This window comes from Pelecanus crispus, chromosome Z, assembly GCF_030463565.1.
Source record: "Pelecanus crispus isolate bPelCri1 chromosome Z, bPelCri1.pri, whole genome shotgun sequence".
NCBI lineage: Eukaryota > Metazoa > Chordata > Aves > Pelecaniformes > Pelecanidae > Pelecanus > Pelecanus crispus.
In genome coordinates, this window is record NC_134676.1 from 80,501,490 (window position 1) to 80,523,547 (window position 22,058).

Below are 22,058 nucleotides of genomic sequence, written 5' to 3' on the forward strand. Positions count from 1 at the left end.
ATAGAGAAGGAAAATGGGGTTAGTTAGGAAAACCCTTTAGGTGCATGGACTCTGCTGTTCAGATGAAAGTGATGAAAGGTAGCTTGTAATATTACAGGTACTGTGTTTTACAGTAACACAGAATATCTTCCAAAATATATGTCATAAATACTGACAGTGTTTGATAGGCACAATTACTATAATGCAGTCATCCCCAAGTAAACTTATTGCTAAAAGCTGCAGTATCACTTTTTGCAAGTAAGATGACAGTATGATTTATGGAGAACTCGTCAGCCCAATGTTTCTAAAGCTGCAAATGAGCTTTGTCATGCTATTTCTCTTCCCTTGTAAAAAGGATGCTGCTGTTTTTCCCTAACACGTTTCAACTAGTGTGAACAACTCAAAGGAAAACTAGAAAGATAATTCCACAGCAGAAGGGACAACACTAACAGATTTCAAGGACAAAATCGAATTGGATCGTTTAAAGGGCAGGCTTAGACCTCCTTGTGAAAGACAGTTAGCGGCCTACCATAAAATGAGCACTTGTTCATGAAAAACCCACTCAGCATCCTACAGGCTTTGCACAGTTTTTTCTACGGAGGGACTTTTAGCTACACTGAGAGCTGCGATGCCTAACAGAGATCTGCCTCAGTCCTCCGCTGTGCAGCCCAGCAGCTCCGACCGCAGGGTGATCCTGCCATACCACGACCATGGGAGGATGCGGACGTGTCGGGCGTAGATTGGAGGGTCGATGACGTTCTTACGGTGCGTGTCATTGTCAAAATTTCCCTGGAACACCTGAAGGGCAAGTAATGAGAAGGTTTAAGCCTATGTGGCTTAAGGAGCAGGTGTGGTACACCCCCTGATGTCCGTGGGCACCTCCCTGATCTCCACGTTAAATTTTGATCATCTGAGCACCCAACTGATACTGCAAAGAGCACCTGCCTTTGCTAAGACCTGGGTATTTCCTTGCATGCCAGGGACCTCAGAGCTGGGTATGAGTGTGGCACGCTCAGCCACGGTGCAGATTTAGCTTTCAATTCAAAGCTTAATCTGCTGTTCTGCCAATACCCAGGGCCCCACTCTAAAAGTTACGTAAAAATCATTAACATTTAAAAAATTAAAATGTCTTTTTACTTGGCATTTGTATCATGTCAAATTAATCCCAGGAGATCCTGTTATTTTTTCCAACAAAGTAACATTAATAATTAAAGTTAAGCAGAATTTTTATTGTATCACTTATGAATGCAGCTTGGATGCAACTATATAAACCCTTGTTTATATATATAAAGTTAGTGATTATCAAGGATACTATCTTCTTCTGTCTAACAAAAGTCAGCATATGGATTAAGGTCATCAGTTTTGGATCAAATTAAAAAATCCTAGCATGGTACAGTGCATGTTACAATGTTATTTCCACTAGTATGGGTTAACTAATATGTAAATGAGTTCCCAAACAGCTGTGTTAAAGCAATGCTGGATTTTTCCCCTGGCAGCCACTATTTAAATTCAAAGGCCACGGCACCACTTTTGGGCAAAATGATCAAATTATTCTCTTGGGATATTTTCAGTTTATCTGGGAAATGTTCATTCTCTTCAAATGTCAGCCAATTCACTTCTCATTTGTAAAACCAGTATTTGATGGCTTTTTGACTTGAAATGATTGAGTTTTGTTTGCATCATGCAGAGAAGGAATATGGACCTCCTGAAGAAGGGCTTATATGACTGAATTAGTGCAGAATGACAAGTTTCCTATAAGTTCTTAGGAAAAATGTCAGAGGTTGAATTCAGAAGAGGCTGATCTACTATTTTAGCCCTTAAGCTGTTTCTTTCATGACATGTTTACAAAGCTCTATATGAAAATCTTCACTTTTTGGTCTCTATGCTGCACATTTTCTTTGAATTTCGAAAGCTTCTCTCAAGTGCTATCCATTTGGCATCTCAAACAAAACATGTATCCTCCACAAGTGATGCTCTTTCACAAGTGATAAATTTCCCTTCTCATCTGGCATCTCACTAACACAGAGATGGGAGCATTAAAGCACCTGGGAGTTAAGACAGATGGATAAAATTGCAGAAAGACTGACCACAGAAACAACAGTGCTGTGAGTCTAAGGAAAAAGTGTATTTACCACAGAAAAAATTGTTTGTTTGTTGCCCAAGTACAGTGTTGATTACATAACTGAGCTGTAGCTTGGGCTAACAGGATTGCACCTGAATTTTGATTTCATTTGTGGCAATATAGAATACAATAAAAGGCAGTAAGCTTATTATTAAAGTTACAGAGCGTCACACTCCAATGTACAATCTACAGCTAGGAAAGCTTACAAGTAAATTTTTTTCATTTGATTTCTTGTGCATGCATGCAATATATCTGTTCATATTTTTTACCAAGCTAGATGATAAGCAATGCAGAACTGCACACAATTCTTTTCTTTTGTTCTCTATTTTATTTTCCCTACGGAAGATGTATTTCAGAGAGAACATTTAAATGAAGGCTTAGAAGAAAAAACATTGTTGTTTACCAGAAGAACCCATCTACAACCCCAGTATTCATATCTGCATATAGCTATACAAAATATATAAAAGTATATGATGCAAACCAAGCAACAAATACAGCTGAACTAGGTAGGGTTATGTCATAGAATCATAGAATCAAAGAATCATAGAATCATCTAGGTTGGAAAAGACCTTTAAGATCATCCAGTCCAACCATTAACCTACACTACCAAGCCCACTCTAGACTAATCAAGGGTAGACCAGACTAAACCATATCCCGAAGTGCCACATCTACCCGTTTTTTAAACGCCTCCAGGGATGGGGACTCCACCACCTCTCTGGGCAGCCTGTTCCAATGCCTGACCACCCTTTCCGTAAAGAAATTTTTCCTAATTTCCAGTCGAAACCTCCCCTGGCGCAGCTTAAGCCCATTTCCTCTTGTCCTATCGCTAGCTACTTGGGAGAAGAGACCAACACCCACCTCACTACAACCTCCTTTCAGGTAGTTGTAGAGAGCGATAAGGTCTCCCCTCAGCCTCCTCTTTTCCAGGCTAAACAACCCCAGTTCCCTCAGCCGCTCCTCATAAGGCCTGTGCTCCAGACCCTTCACCAGCTTCGTTGCCTGCCTCTGAACACGCTCCAGCACCTCAATGTCTTTCTTGTAGTGAGGGGCCCAAAACTGGACACAGTATTCCAGGTGCGGCCTCACCAGCGCCGAGTACAGGGGGACAATCACCTCCCTGCTCCTGCTGGCCACACTATTCCTGATACAAGCCAGGATGCTGTTGGCCTTCTTGGCCACCTGGGCACACTGCTGGCTCATGTTCAGCCGGCTATCTACTAACACCCCCAGGTCCTTTTCGGCCAGGCAGCTTTCCAGCCACTCCTCCCCAAGCCTGTAGCGTTGCATGGGGTTGTTGTGACCGAAGTGCAGGACCCGGCACTTGGCCTTGTTGAACCTCATACAGTTGGCCACAGCCCATCGATCCAGTCTGTCCAGGTCCCTCTGCAGGGCCATCCTACCCTCGAGCAGATCGACACTCCCACCCAATTTGGTGTCGTCTGCAAACTTACTGAGGGTGCACTCGATCCCCTCATCCAGATCATTGATAAAGATATTGAACAAGACTGGCCCTAAAACAGAGCCCTGGGGAACACCGCTCGTGACCGGCCGCCAACTGGACTTAACACCATTTATCACTACTCTCTGGGCTCGGCCACCCAACCAGTTCTTTACCCAGCGAAGAGTATGCCTGTCTAAGCCGTGAGCTGCCAGCTTCCCGAGGAGGATATTATGCGAGACGGTGTCAAAAGCTTTGCTAAAGTCGAGGTAGATGACATCCACAGCCTTTCCATCATCTACCAGGCGGGTCACCAGGTCATAGAAGGAGATCAGGTTGGTCAAGCAGGACCTGCCTTTTGTGAACCCATGCTGGCTGGGCCTGATCCCCTGGTTGACCTGTACTTGCCTGTGGAGTTCGCTCAAGATGAACCTCTCCATAATCTTCCCCGGCACCGAGGTCAGGCTGACAGGCCTGTAGTTCCCCGGGTCCTCCTTCCGGCCCTTCTTGTAGATGGGCGTCACATTGGCAAGCCTCCAGTCATCAGGGACCTCCCCTGTTAACCAGGACTGTTGATAGATGATGGAAAGTGGCTTGGCAAGCTCCTCTGCCAGCTCCCTCAGTACTCTCGGGTGGATCCCATCTGGCCCCATAGACTTGTGAGTGTCCAGGTGCCATAGCAGGTCATTAACTGCTTCCTCCTGGACTATGAGGGCTCCATTCTGGTCCCTATCCCTATCCTCTTGCTCAAGGGCCTGAGTACCCTGGGGATGACCGGTCTGGCTGTTGAACACAGAGGCAAAGAAGGCGTTAAGTACTTCAGCCTTTTCCTTGTCCTCGGTGACAATGTTCCCCCCCACATCGAGCAAAGAATGGAGATCCTCCTTGGCTCTCCTTTTATTGCTGATGTACTTATAAAAGCATTTTTTATTGTCTTTTACCGCACTGGCCAGATTGAGTTCTAGCTGGGCTTTTGCCTTTCTAATTTCCTCCCTGCAGGACCTAACAAGATCCCTGTACTCCTCCTGAGCTGCCCGCCCCTTCTGCCAAAGGCGGTAGACTCTCCTTTTTTCCCTGAGTCCCCGCAAAAGCTCCCTATTCAGCCAGGCCGGTCGATTTCCCCTCCGGTTGGTCTTACGACACACGGGGACAGCCCGCTCCTGCGCCCTTAAGACTTCCTTCTTGAAGAGGGCCCAGCCTTCCTGGACCCCTTTGCCCTTCAGGACCGCCTCCCAAGGGACTTTCCCAACCAGGGTCCTGAAGAGGGCAAAGTCTGCCCTCCGGAAGTCCATGGTAATAGTTTTGGTGCCCCTCCGCTTAGCATCACCCAAAATTGAGAACTTTATCATGTCGTGGTCGCTAAGCCCGAGACGGCCTCCGACCTCGACATTTCCCACAAGCCCTTCTCTGTTGGTAAACAGCAGGTCAAGCGGGGCACCTCCCCTGGTAGGCTCGCTTACCAGCTGCATTAGAAAGTTATCCCCCACATGCTCTAGGAACTTCCAAGACTGCTGCCTCTCTGCTGTGTTGTATTTCCAGCAGATGTCTGGCAAGTTGAAGTCCCCCACGAGAACAAGGGCTAGCGATTGCGACACTTCTGCCAGCCGCTTATAGAATGCCTCATCTACCTCCACCTCCTGGTTGGGTGGTCTATAGCAGACTCCCAACAGGACATCCGCCTTTCCAGCCTTCCCCCTCATCCTTACCCATAAGCATTCCACCTTGTCATCACCACTGTCAAGCTCTATGCAATCGAAACACTCCCTAACATACAGAGCCACCCCACCGCCTTTCCTACCCTGCCTATCCCTTCTGAAGAGCTTATAGCCCTCCAGTGCAGCACTCCAGTCATGAGAGTCGTTCCACCACGTTTCCGTGATGGCGACTATGTCATAGCCATCCTGCTGCACAAGGGCCTCCAGCTCCTCCTGTTTGTTGCCCATGCTACGTGCATTGCTGTACATGCACTTAAGCTGGGCTGTCGATTTTGCCCCCAATGTTGCCATGCCGCCCCTGGGCTCCTTACTAGCGGGCCTGTTTATATCCCCTTCCCCCTTCAAACCTAGTTTAAAGCCCTCTCAATGAGTCCCGCCAACTCTTGGGCGAGAATCCTTTTCCCCCTTGGAGACAGCCGATCTCCATCAGCCGCCAGCAGGCCCGGTGCCGTGTAGACCTCCCTGTGATCGAAGAACCCAAAATTCCAGCGATGGCACCAGCCTCTGAGCCACCTGTTAATCAGGTGAGTTTTCCCATTCCTTTCAGTGTTCCTTGCTACCACTGACGGGATAGAGGAAAACACAACCTGTGCTCCCGATCCTGCGAGCAATCGCCCCAGTGCCCTGAAGTCCCTCTTCATTGGCCTAGGACTTCTCTCTGCAATCTCGTCACTGCCCACCTGTATAACCAGCAGTGGGTAATAATCGGAGGGCCTCACGAGGTCAGGCAGTTTCCTCGTAATGTCCCTAACCCGGGCCCCAGGGAGGCAGCAGACTTCCCTGTGGGATGGGTCCGGGCGGCAGATCGGGCCCTCAGTTCCCCGCAGGAGGGTCCTTTACTTAGAGCAGGAAAACAAGAATTAAATTCTATTTCTAACTCATACATGATTTCATTAGTACTTGAAGTCAAACTTGTGAATGATTACATTAGCACTTGTTGTTAAACTCATCTGTTTCAGAGGTTAATTTATGCAAATCTGAAATTCACTTTCCCTCAAATTTCAAGATAGGTGTTCAAGAAATTAACTAAACATGCTAGATCAGAAAAAGGATTTTAGGGAAATAAATTTATCAGAAAGTGAGGGAAGCTTTGTCAGCATCCACAAATGTGACCTGCATGAAATATAATATTCTAAGAGCCAATTTACTGGATTTTTTTTGCTCTGGACCCATGGCAAATTTCGTATGGGAAAAATGTATTCTTTGTCACTCTTCATTTTACTTCAGCCTAAGTTCACTAATGGAGTCAAGAAACTTGGAAAGAGCAGGGAGGACAAAGGAGCAAACTGGTACATCTGACTTATCAGTAGAAAAAAGCTATTTCTGTAGCCAAATGCAGCTGTTGCTTTATGCCCAAACAGTCAATACTAAATGAACCACCTAAGCATCTGAAAGCACTTGAAGAGCCAGTAGCCTCATACCAGAAATGTTCACTCCTCACATTTCTGAGAAGTTTGTTTCTGTATACAACACCTTTGAAGACTGTAAAATTTATTAGCATTTAAGAAGCTGATGTTGGAATTATGATATATAGCTCAATGTAATTTTTCAGATGAAAAAAATGCTCAATAAAACCCAAGCTGATTAGTGGTCAAGGAATAAAGAGCAGAGTGTAAGTTATTAACATGTCAGTGCATAAAGCCAGTACATATCTTCGAGTTCTGGGTAGGTGCAGATCTGGTCCTGCCTTATCTCAAACAGCAAATAGGTAGAGTGAAGTGTCAAGATGGACACAAGCACAGAATAATGTCCTTTTGCAAATTATTAAATGCAGTAAGTCTCTTCAGCCTGAAAGGAGATATGATAGATGTCCATAAAATCATAAGCGTCATGGAGAAAATCAATAGTGGGCAATATAGCACTGTCCCCTTACCAGAGCCACAAGGGGACAAGGAATGATAGCAGGTTTGTCCTGAGCCATCTAAAGGTCACGGTTCCCCACACAACACATAGTTAAACTGTGGCACAATTTCCACATCCTTTAACTACTGTTAAAGATAAGATAAACTGTTAGGGGCAAAATCAGCAGGGACTATTAAAAATACAGATAGAAGAAAGCTGGAGGCTAGTAAAGTACTGGTGAAGGGTCTGGAGCACAGGTCTTATGAGGAGCGGCTGAGGGAACTGGGGTTGTTTAGTCTGGAGAAGAGGAGGCTGAGGGGAGACCTTATCGCTCTCTACAACTACCTGAAAGGAGGTTGTAGTGAGGTGGGTGTTGGTCTCTTCTCCCAAGTAGTTAGCGATAGGACGAGAGGAAATGGGCTCAAGCTGCACCAGGGGAGGTTTAGATTGGATATTAGGAAAAATTTCTTCATGGAAAGGGTAGTCAAGCATTGGAACAGGCTGCCCAGAGAGGTGGTGGAGTCACCATCCCTGGGAGTCTTCAAAAAACGAGTAGATGTGGCACTCTGGGACATGGTTTAGTGGGCATGGTGGTGTTGGGTTGATGGTTGGACTGATGATCTTAGAGATCCTTTCCAACCTTAATGATTCCTAGTTTTTACTTTCATTATAAATAATCCAGCCACCAAGCCAGGAAACATGAAATTGCTACTCTACCCTTAATTGGTTTAGTGGTGGACTTGGTAATGTTAGGTTAATCGCTGGACTTGATGATCTTAAAGGTCTTTTCCAACCTAAATGATTCTATGATTGATTCTATGATTCTAAGGTACACTAGGGAAGAATAACAGCTTTATGGTTTTTATTTCTTTAGTCATCTGTTACAGGATTCTCCCTCCCTTGCACAGAGCTTCAGCCTCACCCAGCCCACTGGCTCCCATGTTACAAGGTGCCTGTGTTATTAAGAGTGGACCGAAGCTCCTGCATTTTGACAGTCCTGTTGTAGAATGTTAAAGATTTTACAGTGGATATATCTATTTATGTCGGTCTGCATACTTAAAAATTGTAACTTGCTGAAACATTTACTCAGAAGCTTCAGCAAGTCTACACATACACACCTGACATGCATATGTACAGCTCCTTTGTAGCTTAGTCTTACAGCTGCTATTAAAATAAAAAAGTAGAAAATGCATGCTGTTGTACTTTTAAGTGTGATAACTTATTTTATGATCAGTTCATGCAAAAGAGAACAAAAACCTGGAAAATATGTACTGATATTCTCTGCAAAAAAGATTTCTGAAATATAAACAAGTCTTGTTTAGAATTGTGTCCAACAAGCAGTTTGGATGTCTTGCCTTCAAACATTCACTAAGATTTTTCAATAGAACTGTTTTATGGCATAAGCAGCAAGTCTGAATAATGGCAATGTAAATTGATTCATCTTTTAAAAAGAAAACTATTGTATATTTTATGATAGAATCATTTAGAAGAAATACCTGAAGAATAATAGCTTGGGAAAAGTGGAATTTATTACAAGTGATGTTTGCTTTGCTCCAAATGTAGAGCTGGAAACCAGGTTTTAGGGCATGTCAATTAACAGGTAGCTGCAGTGGGAAGGATTGTTTGTGGTGCTGTGCCAATGGTTGTGTGAGGAGGATGAAAATTCACTCCACAGAGAATCTTTCTGGATCTCATGTCTTGCAGAAACTTAAATTGCATGAAAAGTCTGAATCAGCCATAGCATTATTGGTTCCTGCTATTCATGATAATGGCTGAGAATTGAGACTTTAATTTTCAAGCCTCAGATGGTGAAGTTACTATGTTGTCTGGTGTACCTTAACCATATTTTTTATTCTGAGCAGAATATTTTAAACATGTTATTTCATGGAGCAGTTAGTCTGGCTTATATTACAGGCAGATTATTTCAAAAGAATAGCTAGACCTAGCTTCTGTTTGGAGTTTGCTTCAGTGCAGATCTAAAGAAAAAGCTGCATGAAAAATAATTTTTGGCAGCCTTATTCCTTTATTTTGGCAACATTTTATTTCTTTATTGCTATTCACTGAAGAAGACTCCTGACCTTAGCCATCCTCCTTTCTTCTTCAACGAGCACTTTTCTGCAGACTGGCTGAAGAGTCAGGAGTTGGTTGGCACGCAATGGATAGCTATGCAAAAGGGTCAAGTGCCAGGACAAGGACTGTTTTTTCCCTCTGTATGATGCATGAATAAGAATATGTATTACACGACCTTTATTATTTCTTCAAGTTCAGAAAAGGTATCAGGCAGATAAAACTTTTAAACTTGCAAAACATACTATCACATTCTTGTTAATTTTTCCACTTGATCTATCTGGTGATGCTACTAAATGGGAATTTATTCCACTGTACATAGTTTATAAATGCTTTATGACAGACAGTTCAAAGCCAAGTAAAAAGAGAAATACTTTGAAGACCAACCTCTCTCCAGAAATGCTTACAGAAATTCACATAGAGACTGTTAATATGAGCATGTTGTCTTCCTTCAGCTCTTAGTGTGGTATGAAGGAGAGAGATATGTGTGCTGGAGGCACAACCTAGAATGAGTACAGCTAGATCTTTGTCTGATACAAATCATGTTAACTCAGCTGAAAGTAATAGAAGTGACTCATAATTTAAACCATTGCAGAAAAAAAAAATTACTGTTGGATTAGAAATATTATTTTAAATAATAGCATTAAATAATAATAATTTAAATAATATTAGTAAAAAAGTGTTCTTTAACTGTGCCAAGTATGTAGATTATATGTAGGAATTGAATCTATCAATGTAAATCAGGTGTTATAATAATTAAACACCATATAGAAAAACCATTCGCAAATCTAGCAGGGAGATTTTTAACCTGACATGATCTAACTTTTCATTTGTAAGTAGGTCCTGTCTTCTGTTGCTATGGCAATTAACTAGACTTGCAAAGCATATAACTTATAAGTAGTTCATCATTTTGTGCACAAATCCAGTGGCCATTTGTGTACTGGACATTGTCTACCTGCAGCTAATTGCACTGCTGATGGCTAATGATGACTGACAGTACTGCAGACTGCTAGACTCCTTTAGGCTAATTTCAAATGTTTTCATCTTATTTTAAAAAACGGCCTCTAAAATGCCATTTGGCATTGCAGCTGGCCGTGAGTTATCTATGGCAGGCTGTGCAATTTATAAATCACATGTGGAATGTGATTAAACAAAAAAAAAAAAAAAGAAAAGGGTCAAATTTGGTTTGGATGTCCTTAGCTTTGGAGACATAGTGAGCTACTGACCTCTAGTTGAGAAAAACAAGATCGCTATTAGCTCTGGTCCTTTTTCTAAAATATATTTTCTTCCTACTTGCCAGCCGGCAATGTAATTTATTTTGCTTCTTGAAGACAACAGGAAAACCTTTCATATTTTTCCAGGCAACACATTCAAACTATTTAAAATGAATGAGAGAGGCTTCACTTTTTAAAAAGACATGTTTTTTTTATCCCAAGTACCTTTTTGCCTGCATTCATAGAAGTTCAGCACAGATGTGAACTCAAATGACCGGCCGTTAAAATAGCAGAAGCCAAACAGGAGCTGCAGGAGCCACTGTTCTTGGAACAGCTTTTCCATTTGAAATGGTGCAAAGAAGAAACTGAACACCATACTTCCTTCTGTTTGAAACAACTGATTTGTTGCAGATTGATCAAAGATACAGGCTGCACATAGTGCACTTACAAATACAAGATACCAATATTTTTTTTCCTTTATAAAACAACTTCACAAATGATGAAGAGGCAGAAATGAATGCCTTCAGGAATTGACTGAGATCCACTGATACATTAGGACTCATCCTGTAAACTGCTGAACAGTGAGATGTTCAGCACCAGACAGGATTAAGCTCTCTTACTTCAATGTGTTTCAAAGTTACAATATTCATTGCAAATCATTATTACCAGACTACCAATATCCCCATAATTTCTGTGTCTGAGACATTCTTTTTATTTTTGCTTTTCCAGAATGTAAAATGACATATTTTGTTAGGACTTCAAAAGTAGTTATTTCTCTTTTATCCTGTCTTCCTTTCCCTGAAATTTTTTGGAACCATCTTTCTCCTAAATTATTGGATGATTGTACACGGATCACAGGATTACTATAGGATGAGTAAATCACCTGCAGAGGAAATAAAACAACTATATATTCTATCCTTCATAGAAGAAATCAAGATGTTCAGTTAATAAATAGAATGAATGAGGGTAAATTATGAATTATTTATGCTTGCTGCTGTTGATAGTTGCCAGTATCTATCTTTTATCTCCCTTCTGTACCTCCAGGGGACAGAAGAAACATGAAAGTTTCACTTTGCTGTGAAAACATGGTTTCTTCTACAGTGTTCTTGCATTTTGGGCCAGATTCTGTTTCTTAACTTCAGCTAAGGAAATTGTTGTGGATCCTGTGCAACGATATTACTATCAGACAGGACCAATGATGATATTTCCTTTCTGTTCCCCATGGATGAGGCACACCATTGCTTTTTCTTCGGCTTTTTTTTATCTTTGTTTTTATTTTTGTTCCACTGCACACAGGCCAGAGTGCGGCCAGTATTTCTGATGCTATACACATTCAGAGGGCAAATCCCACTGGAGTGGTCATGAAGGGTTTGGTGTCAAACTGGAAGGTTTTACTGGGTGACGTTCCATGCCTCTGGTTGAATGCAATTTACGTATTCTCAGTAATGAAATGGATAATGGAAATAGATTTGCTTGTTAAAAGTGCAGATGTGGCCAAGCTTTTCCCATTTTGAAAAGTGGGATCAAAATTCAGAGTGGCCCTGACAAATTGAAGAAATGCACAGAAGATCAATGGTGCAATTTAATAATGATGAGTAGCAAGCCAAACCTTAGGAAGTCATAACCAATGTCACAGGTACAATATGGAGAATGGTGGAGCAGGCAGCAGTTCTGCGCTAAAGATTGCAATGCTAGAACAAACTTGGGAAACCACACTTCAGGAAGAGCTGGTCCAAGCAGAATGATCTGAAGCTGAGAAAACATACCCTTTGAGGAAAGACTGAAAGAATGAAGATTATTTTTTCTCCAAGAAGAAATTGAGAAGAAATAAGTTAATATGCTTCAGCAAAAACAAACTGTCTAATAAGAGGAAGACAGAATCAGGTTTTTGTGTCCTCTGAGGGCAGATGTACTGCAGGGAAGGAGATAAGCAACCTTTCCACCTATGAGGATATTTCAACACTGGAATAGGCTGCTTATATAGTAGATTTTTTTTATCACTGGCTATTTCTACAAACATATTAAGTAATAATCTCATGGAGAATGGTGCAGGATATGAGTATTGTATGAGGTGAAGGACAGGTGAATTAATTAAGCCTTAGTTATAACAATGAACTCTTTGCACGTACTCCTAGGGTGGCAGGAAGGGACTTAGGGGTTGTTGAATCCCATTTTCTGCTGAGAAGACCTTAGAGGGAATGGGAGGAGAGGAGCATAGTCTCTTCATAGGTTAAGAGGTATATGTTTAGGTGCCGTCAAGAAATCCTTTCCAGTACTACCTCCTATAAAGTTTTCCCAAGTTCACTGACTGACAGCCAGCATTTCTGGAATGTCAGGCTCTGTCATCAGACTTTTGACTTCTCCAGACTTTTGTCATATGCAGAAAATTAAAAACAGTAAAGATATTTTGGATTACTGTTTGTGTATCAAAGACTGAGGTCTAGACTTGTATCAAGCAACCTTGTTTGTTTATTTTGTACAAATTTAAATTCAGAAGTTATAACTTCTAATTTCCAGCTAAGTGTATTTGATCTCACTGCTTTTAATTGCTCTTGATTTGTTAAAGAATCATAATGAGATGCATCTATTTTATTCTTAGGGATGTTAATTAATATGGGATGTGAGATGTTTTAATAAGACAATGATTAAGAGTTTTCCATTGTTCTTAATGGACTATACATATAGCAATTAACAACCTAGCTGATGATGAAAGCAAAAAGAATTTAATTGCCTTGGAAAATGTTATAAACAAGTCTAGACTGGAACAGTGCTGTTAAGTGAGAGAGCATTTTCTTTTAGATTTGCTTGCAACTTTTATCGTGTTTCTCACCAGAGACTTGAATGCATGTTTGTTCCCTTTTTCAATAAAATAAATGCAACAGTTTGCTAATAGAAGTTTGACTTGAAGAAGGCATTTCTTTCACACTAGATCTTTTGCTTCTGTTTTTAAATGCCATGGATTTAAAATGGGATGTGTACAAAGTACTGAAGTGACCATCTGTCATTTATATTGAATGCATTTATGGTACGTCTGTGAAAGATGAGTTGCTTGTTTCCAATTTTTATCTGACAACCAATTATACTAGACACATCCATAATCACTGGTGTCAGGACCGTCTCAGTTGGATGACTAAAACAACTGATTTTGTTTTCTCTATCTAAAATCCTTTAGAATTTGATGGGGAAAAAATCTCAGCACAAGCTAAAAACACATTTGGTTTTTAACAGTGGGACTTTACAGTGTCATCTTTGGATAATAATCTTACAAATGTAACATGTCTATGCAGACACATACATACAGTTAAATACATATTTAATCCAGTAATTTAGGACACCTTCCCTTAATAAATGGGTGTACAGTTGATCAATCATTTAAAATCAGTGACATTTAAGAGATGCAGTTATCTAACCCCTCATTAATAGATCTACCTGTACTCATACAAAGTATATCAGTACATATCAAAAGCTTTCTCATTACTTAAAAAAAAAAAAAAAAAATTGACCTGTATGAAGGATATTAATTTTTTACTGAAGAATTTTTGTTTATTCTAAGAAAAATATGTACAATTGGGAATATTTAGCACCCTGAATACAGATGTTAAAACCACCAGATTTGAGACATGCATTATCAGATGTATCAGCCACCTGGTATTTTTATTAATATATCTTTTGTTTCAATCAGACATAATCCCACTAAGATACTTAATAAATAATTCACATTTTGTCAGCTTGTTTAACATTTCCCTTAAGCAATGCATATGCTGTAATCTCTTTCTTAACACCTGATATTATGAATTCAGGTATTTGCAGTATAAAAGTGTTATACAGTTTAAAAGAAAGGTATAATGAATAATATCCTAAATAACACAAGAAAAGTTAAATGCTTCCAGGTAAATCAGTCAGCAAACCTATACTTTCTCTATGCCTCTCATTAAACATTTGCAAAGGAAGTTGTGAAACTTTTTATGTTTTGTTTTCATTTAATAGTATAATGAAAAATAATCTTTCCATTGGGTATTTGATTCCCTAGTGATTAATTTCCAGGGGAAAAAAAAAAAATCAAACCAAAATGGCTAGGTAATGAGGTACACTAAAGATGCGCTTTACAGAAAATTACAGAAAATAGTGCATACTTATCAAAAGATGCAACGAGACACTGTTTTTGAATATACAAATAAACTGCTATTTATATACCTGCTCCTCTACAGTTAAAGGAAGAAATAATTCCAATAAATGGAGAACTGTAAAGTTTTATGTCCCACATTTAATAGCATTAAATCAGGTGCATTGCACTGATGGGTATGATATTACTGCACTGTGAAAGTCATTGTGTTATATGACTCTTTTTTATTCACCTTGACTTATATCTGTGGGATCCTATGCATATGAAACCCTATAAAGCAGGCAGCATGCAATAATCTACAGGCTTCCAGCACTGGAGTTACTACAGATGTAGTCCTCTGTAAACACTTTACCTTATCTTTCTTTTGTTTTTCATCTTGGTATATGATCCAGTGCTCCCCATCATTACTGTAAGCAAGCTTGTAGGACCCCACAAACTGGACATGACCAAAATCTTTAGCTCCTTGGGTAATTATGCCAGTGATTTTTGTAGGGACAAGCAGGTCAACCTAAATAAAACAAAACAGAAATAAAACACAACACAGGAGAAAGTTATTAGAACAGTTTCTGTTTGCAGTCTGACTTTATACCGCACCAAAGCAAAATGGTGCAGTGTGTCACATATTGTTTGCAGACAGTTCTTGGATGCAGGCAGGAAAAGACGGAGTTGTTATGAAGTCCCTTAGTGCATGGTGAGAGAGGACTCAATCCAAGAGGTGGCTTTGCACTGCTTTGCAACCATGCCCACTGCATGCTGACACCATAGACAGTAACTTTCCTTCTTCAAGCTCCAAGTCAATTTATTTTTGTTTTCTGTTTGTTACTTATTGTTTATACCACCTAATGGCACAACAGGGCTAATCTCATACAATTTTCCATTGTGCTAGGTGCCATACATAGCCTCCACTGCAAATAATTTGTAGCCAAAAGGTGTTCCCATGTGCTCCTAATAATCACAATACAATATGCCAGAAGTTGATTCCCCAAGTGCCTTTCCATTTCATTTGCAGTAAGTCTGTGCTTTACTAAGTCTTTTAAAACATTTGCTATCACACCTCGTTTCCTGCTGAACTTTTCTCTCTTTAAGCCTTTATTTCTTCTTCTACCGCTAAAGCTCTGACTTTTTCATTCCTTCCTTTTTTTTTTTTTTTTTTTTTGAGTTCTTTATTTCTTTATTTTATAATCTTAGCACAAGACTTTTAAAAATGCAAGACAGGAATCTTAAAGCCTAATAAAATCTGAGCTTTCAAGTGGTTTTCACATGGGTCAGCAAATCTGTGATCAGTTCTTTTGAACCAGAACCCAACACTGAATATAACAGATTCAGGCCAGATGCCTTGGATTAAAATGACAAGGAAAAGAGTACAATAACAGAAGTAAATTGACCTAATAATGTATTTTTAGAGGAAGAATGGAGGAGTTCCCTATGAAAATTGACATTTTCTTGAAATGCGAAGGTAACACTGAGGCTTCATTCTGTGTCCTCCAGCAACGTGGCAAGCCAGTAAAAAAGAGAAAAAAGGTAAATATATTTCAAAAAATAAATTGCTGTGAAAGAGTTAGCATTTTTGATATTGTCCATTAAATCAGGCAAGAGATACTAATAGTAAAAATATTACAGTAAAATGAGAGGGGTACTGAACTCCATGAGAAGATAAGTCATATGTTTTTACAGCAAAAAATTAAAAAGAGAAGGTGAAGAAATAAAGAATCTCTGGCTGATCAGATGCTGAAGTCTTGTGATTTTGGGAAGCTGAGGCCCCCTGAGCAAACTAGATTTTGACTGGAATGTGGGGCAAGACAGAAGAACAGATGTGATACAAAGCATAAGAAATTAATCATGAGAAGAGAAGGAAAAGTAAACAAGCATAAGAAGCCAGCTAGTCCAAGCTCATGCCTTTGAAAGACAGACACTACCGTTTGGACTCTGTAAAGAAGAAAACACAGAAAAGTGTAAGAGTACATTTACAAGAAAAGAAGAGGAAAAATGACTCTTTAGAGCAGTCAGACAAGGAATACTGGAGATCCCTGCCCCAACATTTGAAGACAGGTAGCAAATAATGAGTAGCAAATTCCTTTAAGAAAAGGAGTAACTCTTTCTGTTTTTCTTTGGTCAATGGAGAGAGAGACACTTAATCAACAATCACTCAGAGCAGCAGTCCACTTTGGATGTTCTCATGGACTGCTTGAAGGGACTTTATTCTTCTGTAAGGAGTGCAGGGGGGCTTACTTCCGTAGACTAAGTGGGCCTCTGTGAAATCAACACTGCTAATTAGTATAGGTCTTTCATGAATTAATAAACACCAGTTCTCCAGACCTTGTTTCCAAATATTTTGGAGTCTAAATGAATAGTCTGTTTTTCAAAAAGGCTGATCTGGTAAGGAATCAGTAATTGGTCCACACTTCCAGGCAGCACTTGAACTAAACATTTCAGAGTCAACTTTAGCTTCCTTTAAAAATATAAAATATAAATAATTCTAACATTAGCATTTTCCAAGTGTAACCTATTTTCAGCAGAGAATGATTCTTATACTAAAAGTTAATGTCTCTCCTGTAAACTTGAAAAAATGCCTCCATAAAAAAGTTGTTTATTTTTAAAATGTTGAAAGTAATCTGACAGGATTTCACAAATATTTAACATGGCCATGACACAGAGTATTTCTCATTGAAATTCAGAACAGGGAGAAAAAATCCTCATTAAGATTCAGGGGATTTAAAAGGTAAAATCACAGTAAGTCTTTATTATCACACAGATCCAGTGTTAATAAAAATGTCCCAGTAACAATTGTTTTGTGCTTATAGGACATATCCTGTGGCCTTGTACTCTTGTTCAGAAAAATGATGTGGGAAGCTGAAAGGTAATTTGGCATATCTTCAGTCTTTTTCTGAAAGACTTACATAGCACTATGTAGAATATGTGTGTGTATTATATTTTAAAAATGAAAAAAAAAAAGGAAATAATGAATAGGCAGACTCTGTTGTAGGTCTTGACAATACAGACAACACATATTGCTGGAGATGGAGGAAAAGAATAAAAGGATACAGCACCAGAATCTCCTCATACTTTAGTATCTTATGTACTTATTTATTCATAAGCTGATGAGAAGCCTTCAGGCAATAATGATTGCTATTAACCTAGCATTAAAGAAATATAGCTTTTACTCTGTTGCTTTATTACCTTCTGCAAAGGGTTAACACCCTTGGTTTCATTCTTCCTATTTAAAGTACTTTAGAGCAGAAAGGTGAGAAGAATTTACCACAATTTCTAGGCAAAACATCTGCATTAAAATAGCTTTAACGCAAGGCATAACTTCCCATCACGATGCAGAACACATTTACTCAGTTAGCGCAGATTGCAAGTAACAGGCAATCAAACAAATTACCAGGGAGAGAAGTTCAATTAACACACAACCACTATGTAGTCTTGTGTTGGTTTTGTCTGGGATAGAGTTATTTTTCTTCATAGTAGCTACTATGGGGCTATGTTTTGGATTTGCGCTGAAAACAGTGTTGATAATACAGGGATGTTTTAGATATTGCTGAGCAGTGCTTACACAGAGTCAAGGCCTTTCCTGCTCCTCACCCCGCCCCACCAGCGAGCAGGCTGGGGGTGCACAAGAAGCTGGGAGGGGAAACAGCCAGGACAGCTGACCCCAATGGACTAAAGGGATATTCCAGAACATATGACATCATGCTTAGCACATAAAGCTGGGGAAAGAAGAAGGAAAGGGGGCATGTTCTGAGTTATCACATTTTGTCTTCCCAAGTCACTGTTACATGTGATGGAGCCTGGTTTTCCTGGAGATGGCTGAACACCTGCCTGCTGATGGGAAGTACTGAATGAATTCCTTGTTTTGCTTTGCTTGCGTGCGCAGCTTTTGCTTTACCTATTAAACTGTCTTTACCTCTACCCATGAGTTTTCTCACTTTTACCCTTCCAATTCTCTCCCCCATCCCATGGGGGTGAAGTGAGCGAGAGGCTGTGTGGGGCTTAGTTGCTGGCTGGGGTTAAAACATGACAACTCTTCAAAGCTGAATGTGATTAACAGGATCAGAACATGACTTTGGCTTTTTCAGTGCAGCAGAATTTAGAACGAGGTAGAAGTAATTAGTCTGTGACTGACAGGATCATTAGCTGGTTACAAGAAGAACCATGGTTTACAGTTTAATATACATTTCTACAAGCAGCTGATCAAAAAGCAGTTTAACATCTTGTGCTGGAAAGAACTCTCTTGGGCTATAGCTACTCTCTTTGTACATATCTGTTTCCCACCTTGCTTCAGATGTTAAAGATGATTCAGTGTGATTTGGAGGAGAATTAATTTAAGAAACACACAAAGATAAATTCATCTGAATAGGAGACATTTTTAATGAACCACTGCACAGATGAGCAGCATGAACTGTGTGTCAGTGTGCAGTTAAACGTTGAGTGACTAGTACTTGTACTGTAAGTAGATCTTCTTGATAGGAGAAAACAATCACATGCATGCTCTGTCCTTGCTCTGAGTAGTCTGAAGCTAATCTCAACTCAGCTTCTGACTATGCATATGTGCCCAGTCTTCATACAGCTGCCTTTGCACCTGAACTCCTTGAAAACTGCAACTTATAGATACAGAGACCTTCCACCTGGCAATATTCACTTCTCCCAAGAGAAGAAGCATAAGGATGAGACACTTGTATACATTTGGGACAGCTGCCCATAAACCAGTTTGGTTCTGCAAGCAGTACAACTGCATTTGCACACACTGTGCTTAAGCACAGCTATACTGTTTCTGGACTCAAGATAGTCCTCATGGTGATGCACTGCCTACCACAACCTACTGGGTTGGGTCTCTGTTACATCAGGAAGCTCTCAGTACAAGTGGAGTAGATGTGCCATGTAGTATCAGCCATAACTTTCTGAACATCCCTTCCCCACTCCCAACACACCTTTTCCCTCTTCTACATACTTGGTGGAAACAAGTTCCAGGCATTTGCTGCGACTATTAAGAAAGCAGGACGGCACATGAATGATAAGCCATGTGTGGACAGGACTCAGGAGAGGAAGTGGGTAGCTTTCATGAGATCACATGTGGAAGCTGAGTGACCACACAGTTCAAGTAGTCTCTCCTGGGACAGAAATAGATACTGTGACTCTGGCTTACAAGAAGACAAGCCTCAAGGAGATACAAATTCCAGAAATCTCTAGCACTTCAGACATTAACAGGGGAGGTGGATCTAGATGGCCCTACATTGCAACTGGATCTGGGGACCTTGCTTGACTGGGGGGCTGGACCAGATGACTGCAGAGGTGCCTTCCAACCTCAAGCATTTGTGATTCTCTAATACCCAGCAGAATGCAGCCACACTGCCCAAAGCTTTGGAGACTGGGGAATGAATAAGCACAGGTAGGCTGCATTTACACTGACAAGCAGCACAGTGCAATGGGTGCAGATCTGTAAAACAAAGCAACTGATATGGAGAACAGGACGTCTACACAGTGTGTGCTGCAGGGTTTTTACTTCCAGCTAGTCTGGACCAACTTTTGAGGCATGTCTTTTGGCTTAATTTCACCTGAAAGGAATCCATTTCATGCTCTGTAACGATACTCCATCATGTGAACCAAAGCATGAAAAGTGAAGACAGTCTTTAGAAATAATACACTCCTTATCTACACTGTAATGTTAAAGGAGAAGAAAGAACCCAAAGAATCCAGGTGGCACCAGGTCCTATTTCACAATGAAGATAATGGTAAAATGGATCACTTGAGCTTCAGCTGTGCATCTCTTCATCTCAGGACATACAATCTTGGCTTCAGTTCAAAGATGCAAAGGAGAGAGATGGGCTGGAAGATTTCAGGAGTCCTGAGAGTTAAGGTTAGTTCAGTAATGTTTTTTAATAATTATTTAAAATGTTAATTTTAGTCCCCTCCTTGTACAGATACTATGTTTCTGCTCCCAGTATAGCTAATCCTATGCCCAGTTTTTTTTTGTAATTTTAGAGATGTCATTTTTCTGACAGGTTTTCTTTTATTTACCTTTGTGGTTTTTGTAGACTGGGGGTTTTTTTATGACTTGTTGCCAGACAATGCTGATTAATTTCCGGGTAGTTCTACTCTGTTTGGCAAATAAAAGAGTCCTTGGGACTAAAAACATGAGGGATCAAAAAGAAACAAAGCTGGGTCCAAAGCACATGAGAATAAGAGGGAAGCACTGCCAAGGTGGAGGCAGTACTTACCCTTAAAACATTGAAAAAAGAAGTCCTGCATGGTGTCCAGCTGCTACTTCACCAAGGTGCAGATCTGCCTATCACTTATGCTGGTCTTGCAAGGAAGTCTCAGGTATTTTGGGATGCTTAAGGTAGAGTTAGAGACTCATGGTTGGGTACCTGCACCCCACCAAGACAGTATAATGTACTTAAGCTGTCCTGAGCAGGATCACAGAGTGCTTTGGGTTGGAAGGGACCTCTAGAGGTCATCCAGCCCAACCCCCCTGCAGTGAGCAGGGACAGCTTTAACCAGACCAGGTTGCTCAGAGCCCCGCCCAACCTGACCTGGAATGTTTCCAGGGATGGGGCCTCCACTGCCTCTCTGGGCAACCCATTCCAGTGCCTCACCACCCTCATTGTAAAAAATTTCTTCCATGTGTCTTATTGTATCAGATGTGGGTGCTTAACATTCTCCTCCATTCCCAAACCCTGGAGATAAAAGGAAAATTGGTGACACTACAGTACACTTGTTGCAGATGTGCAACATCTATATGTTTCCAACAACATTTCAGCAGCATTTCTTCTTTATAAACTATGAAGCTTAGCATTTTGGGCTGTTTTGCAAAGGCTCATATAAAAAAAAACCACCAAAACAAACAAACTATAATCCATCACGTCTAATTGCATATAAATTGAAGGAAAAAAACAACCCAGCAACTATACAGTATTGGTAGAGAAATCTAATTTCCATTGCAGCACCATAAGTAGCAAAGTGTTTTTAGTATAGTCACTTAAATATACACTATTAGGGTAAATATGTATTAATAAAATCTGACAAAAAATACAGTAAGAAAATAAGTTATGAGACAAAAGGAAATGCTTTAGAAGAAGCCATAATAATTTGATTGGAAGAAGCATTTCAGAGCATTTTGTTCAATATTCCACTATAAAGGATTTTCATTCTTTCTAAATAAAATAAAATAAAATGTATTTACATTTAATTGGATCTGTATTAGCTAGCATATGTTTAAAATTAAACAACTTCTCATGAAACCAGGTACAGATGGGTTGTTTTCAGATGAAATAAGATTGGAGTGCCATTCCTTTTTCTTCTTGAAAAATGTGGGGTTTGTTTTGCTTGCTTCTTTTTCAGTTTAAGTTTAGACCTTCAACATCTTTTTAACATTGTTAAATGTTAACATAGTGTTAAATATTTAACACTATATTTTTAACATCTGTATTCTTCTAGGCTAAGATAATAAATATGACTCTCATTTTCTTATTTACTCTTATTTGCCTCATCGTAAAGAACACATTCCCTCTGAATTGCTTTATGACTGCAGCAACTGCATATAAAGAAACAAGTTAGAAAG

At 40.1% G+C, this 22,058-nt stretch overlaps 1 protein-coding gene across 1 annotated transcript in view; it reads right to left on the minus strand.

Annotated features, from left to right (window-relative positions):
* Nucleotides 1–627: 627 nt before the first annotated feature.
* Nucleotides 628–22,058, minus strand: part of EDIL3 (EGF like repeats and discoidin domains 3) — a 160,864-nt gene continuing 139,433 nt past the window's right edge. Inside the window, exons 9-10 of the mRNA XM_075727116.1 lie at nucleotides 14,853–15,008; nucleotides 628–777 (exon numbers count right to left, since the gene is read on the minus strand). Coding sequence (XP_075583231.1) covers nucleotides 628–777; nucleotides 14,853–15,008 — 306 coding nt within the window. The remainder of the gene's footprint in view (nucleotides 778–14,852; nucleotides 15,009–22,058) is intronic.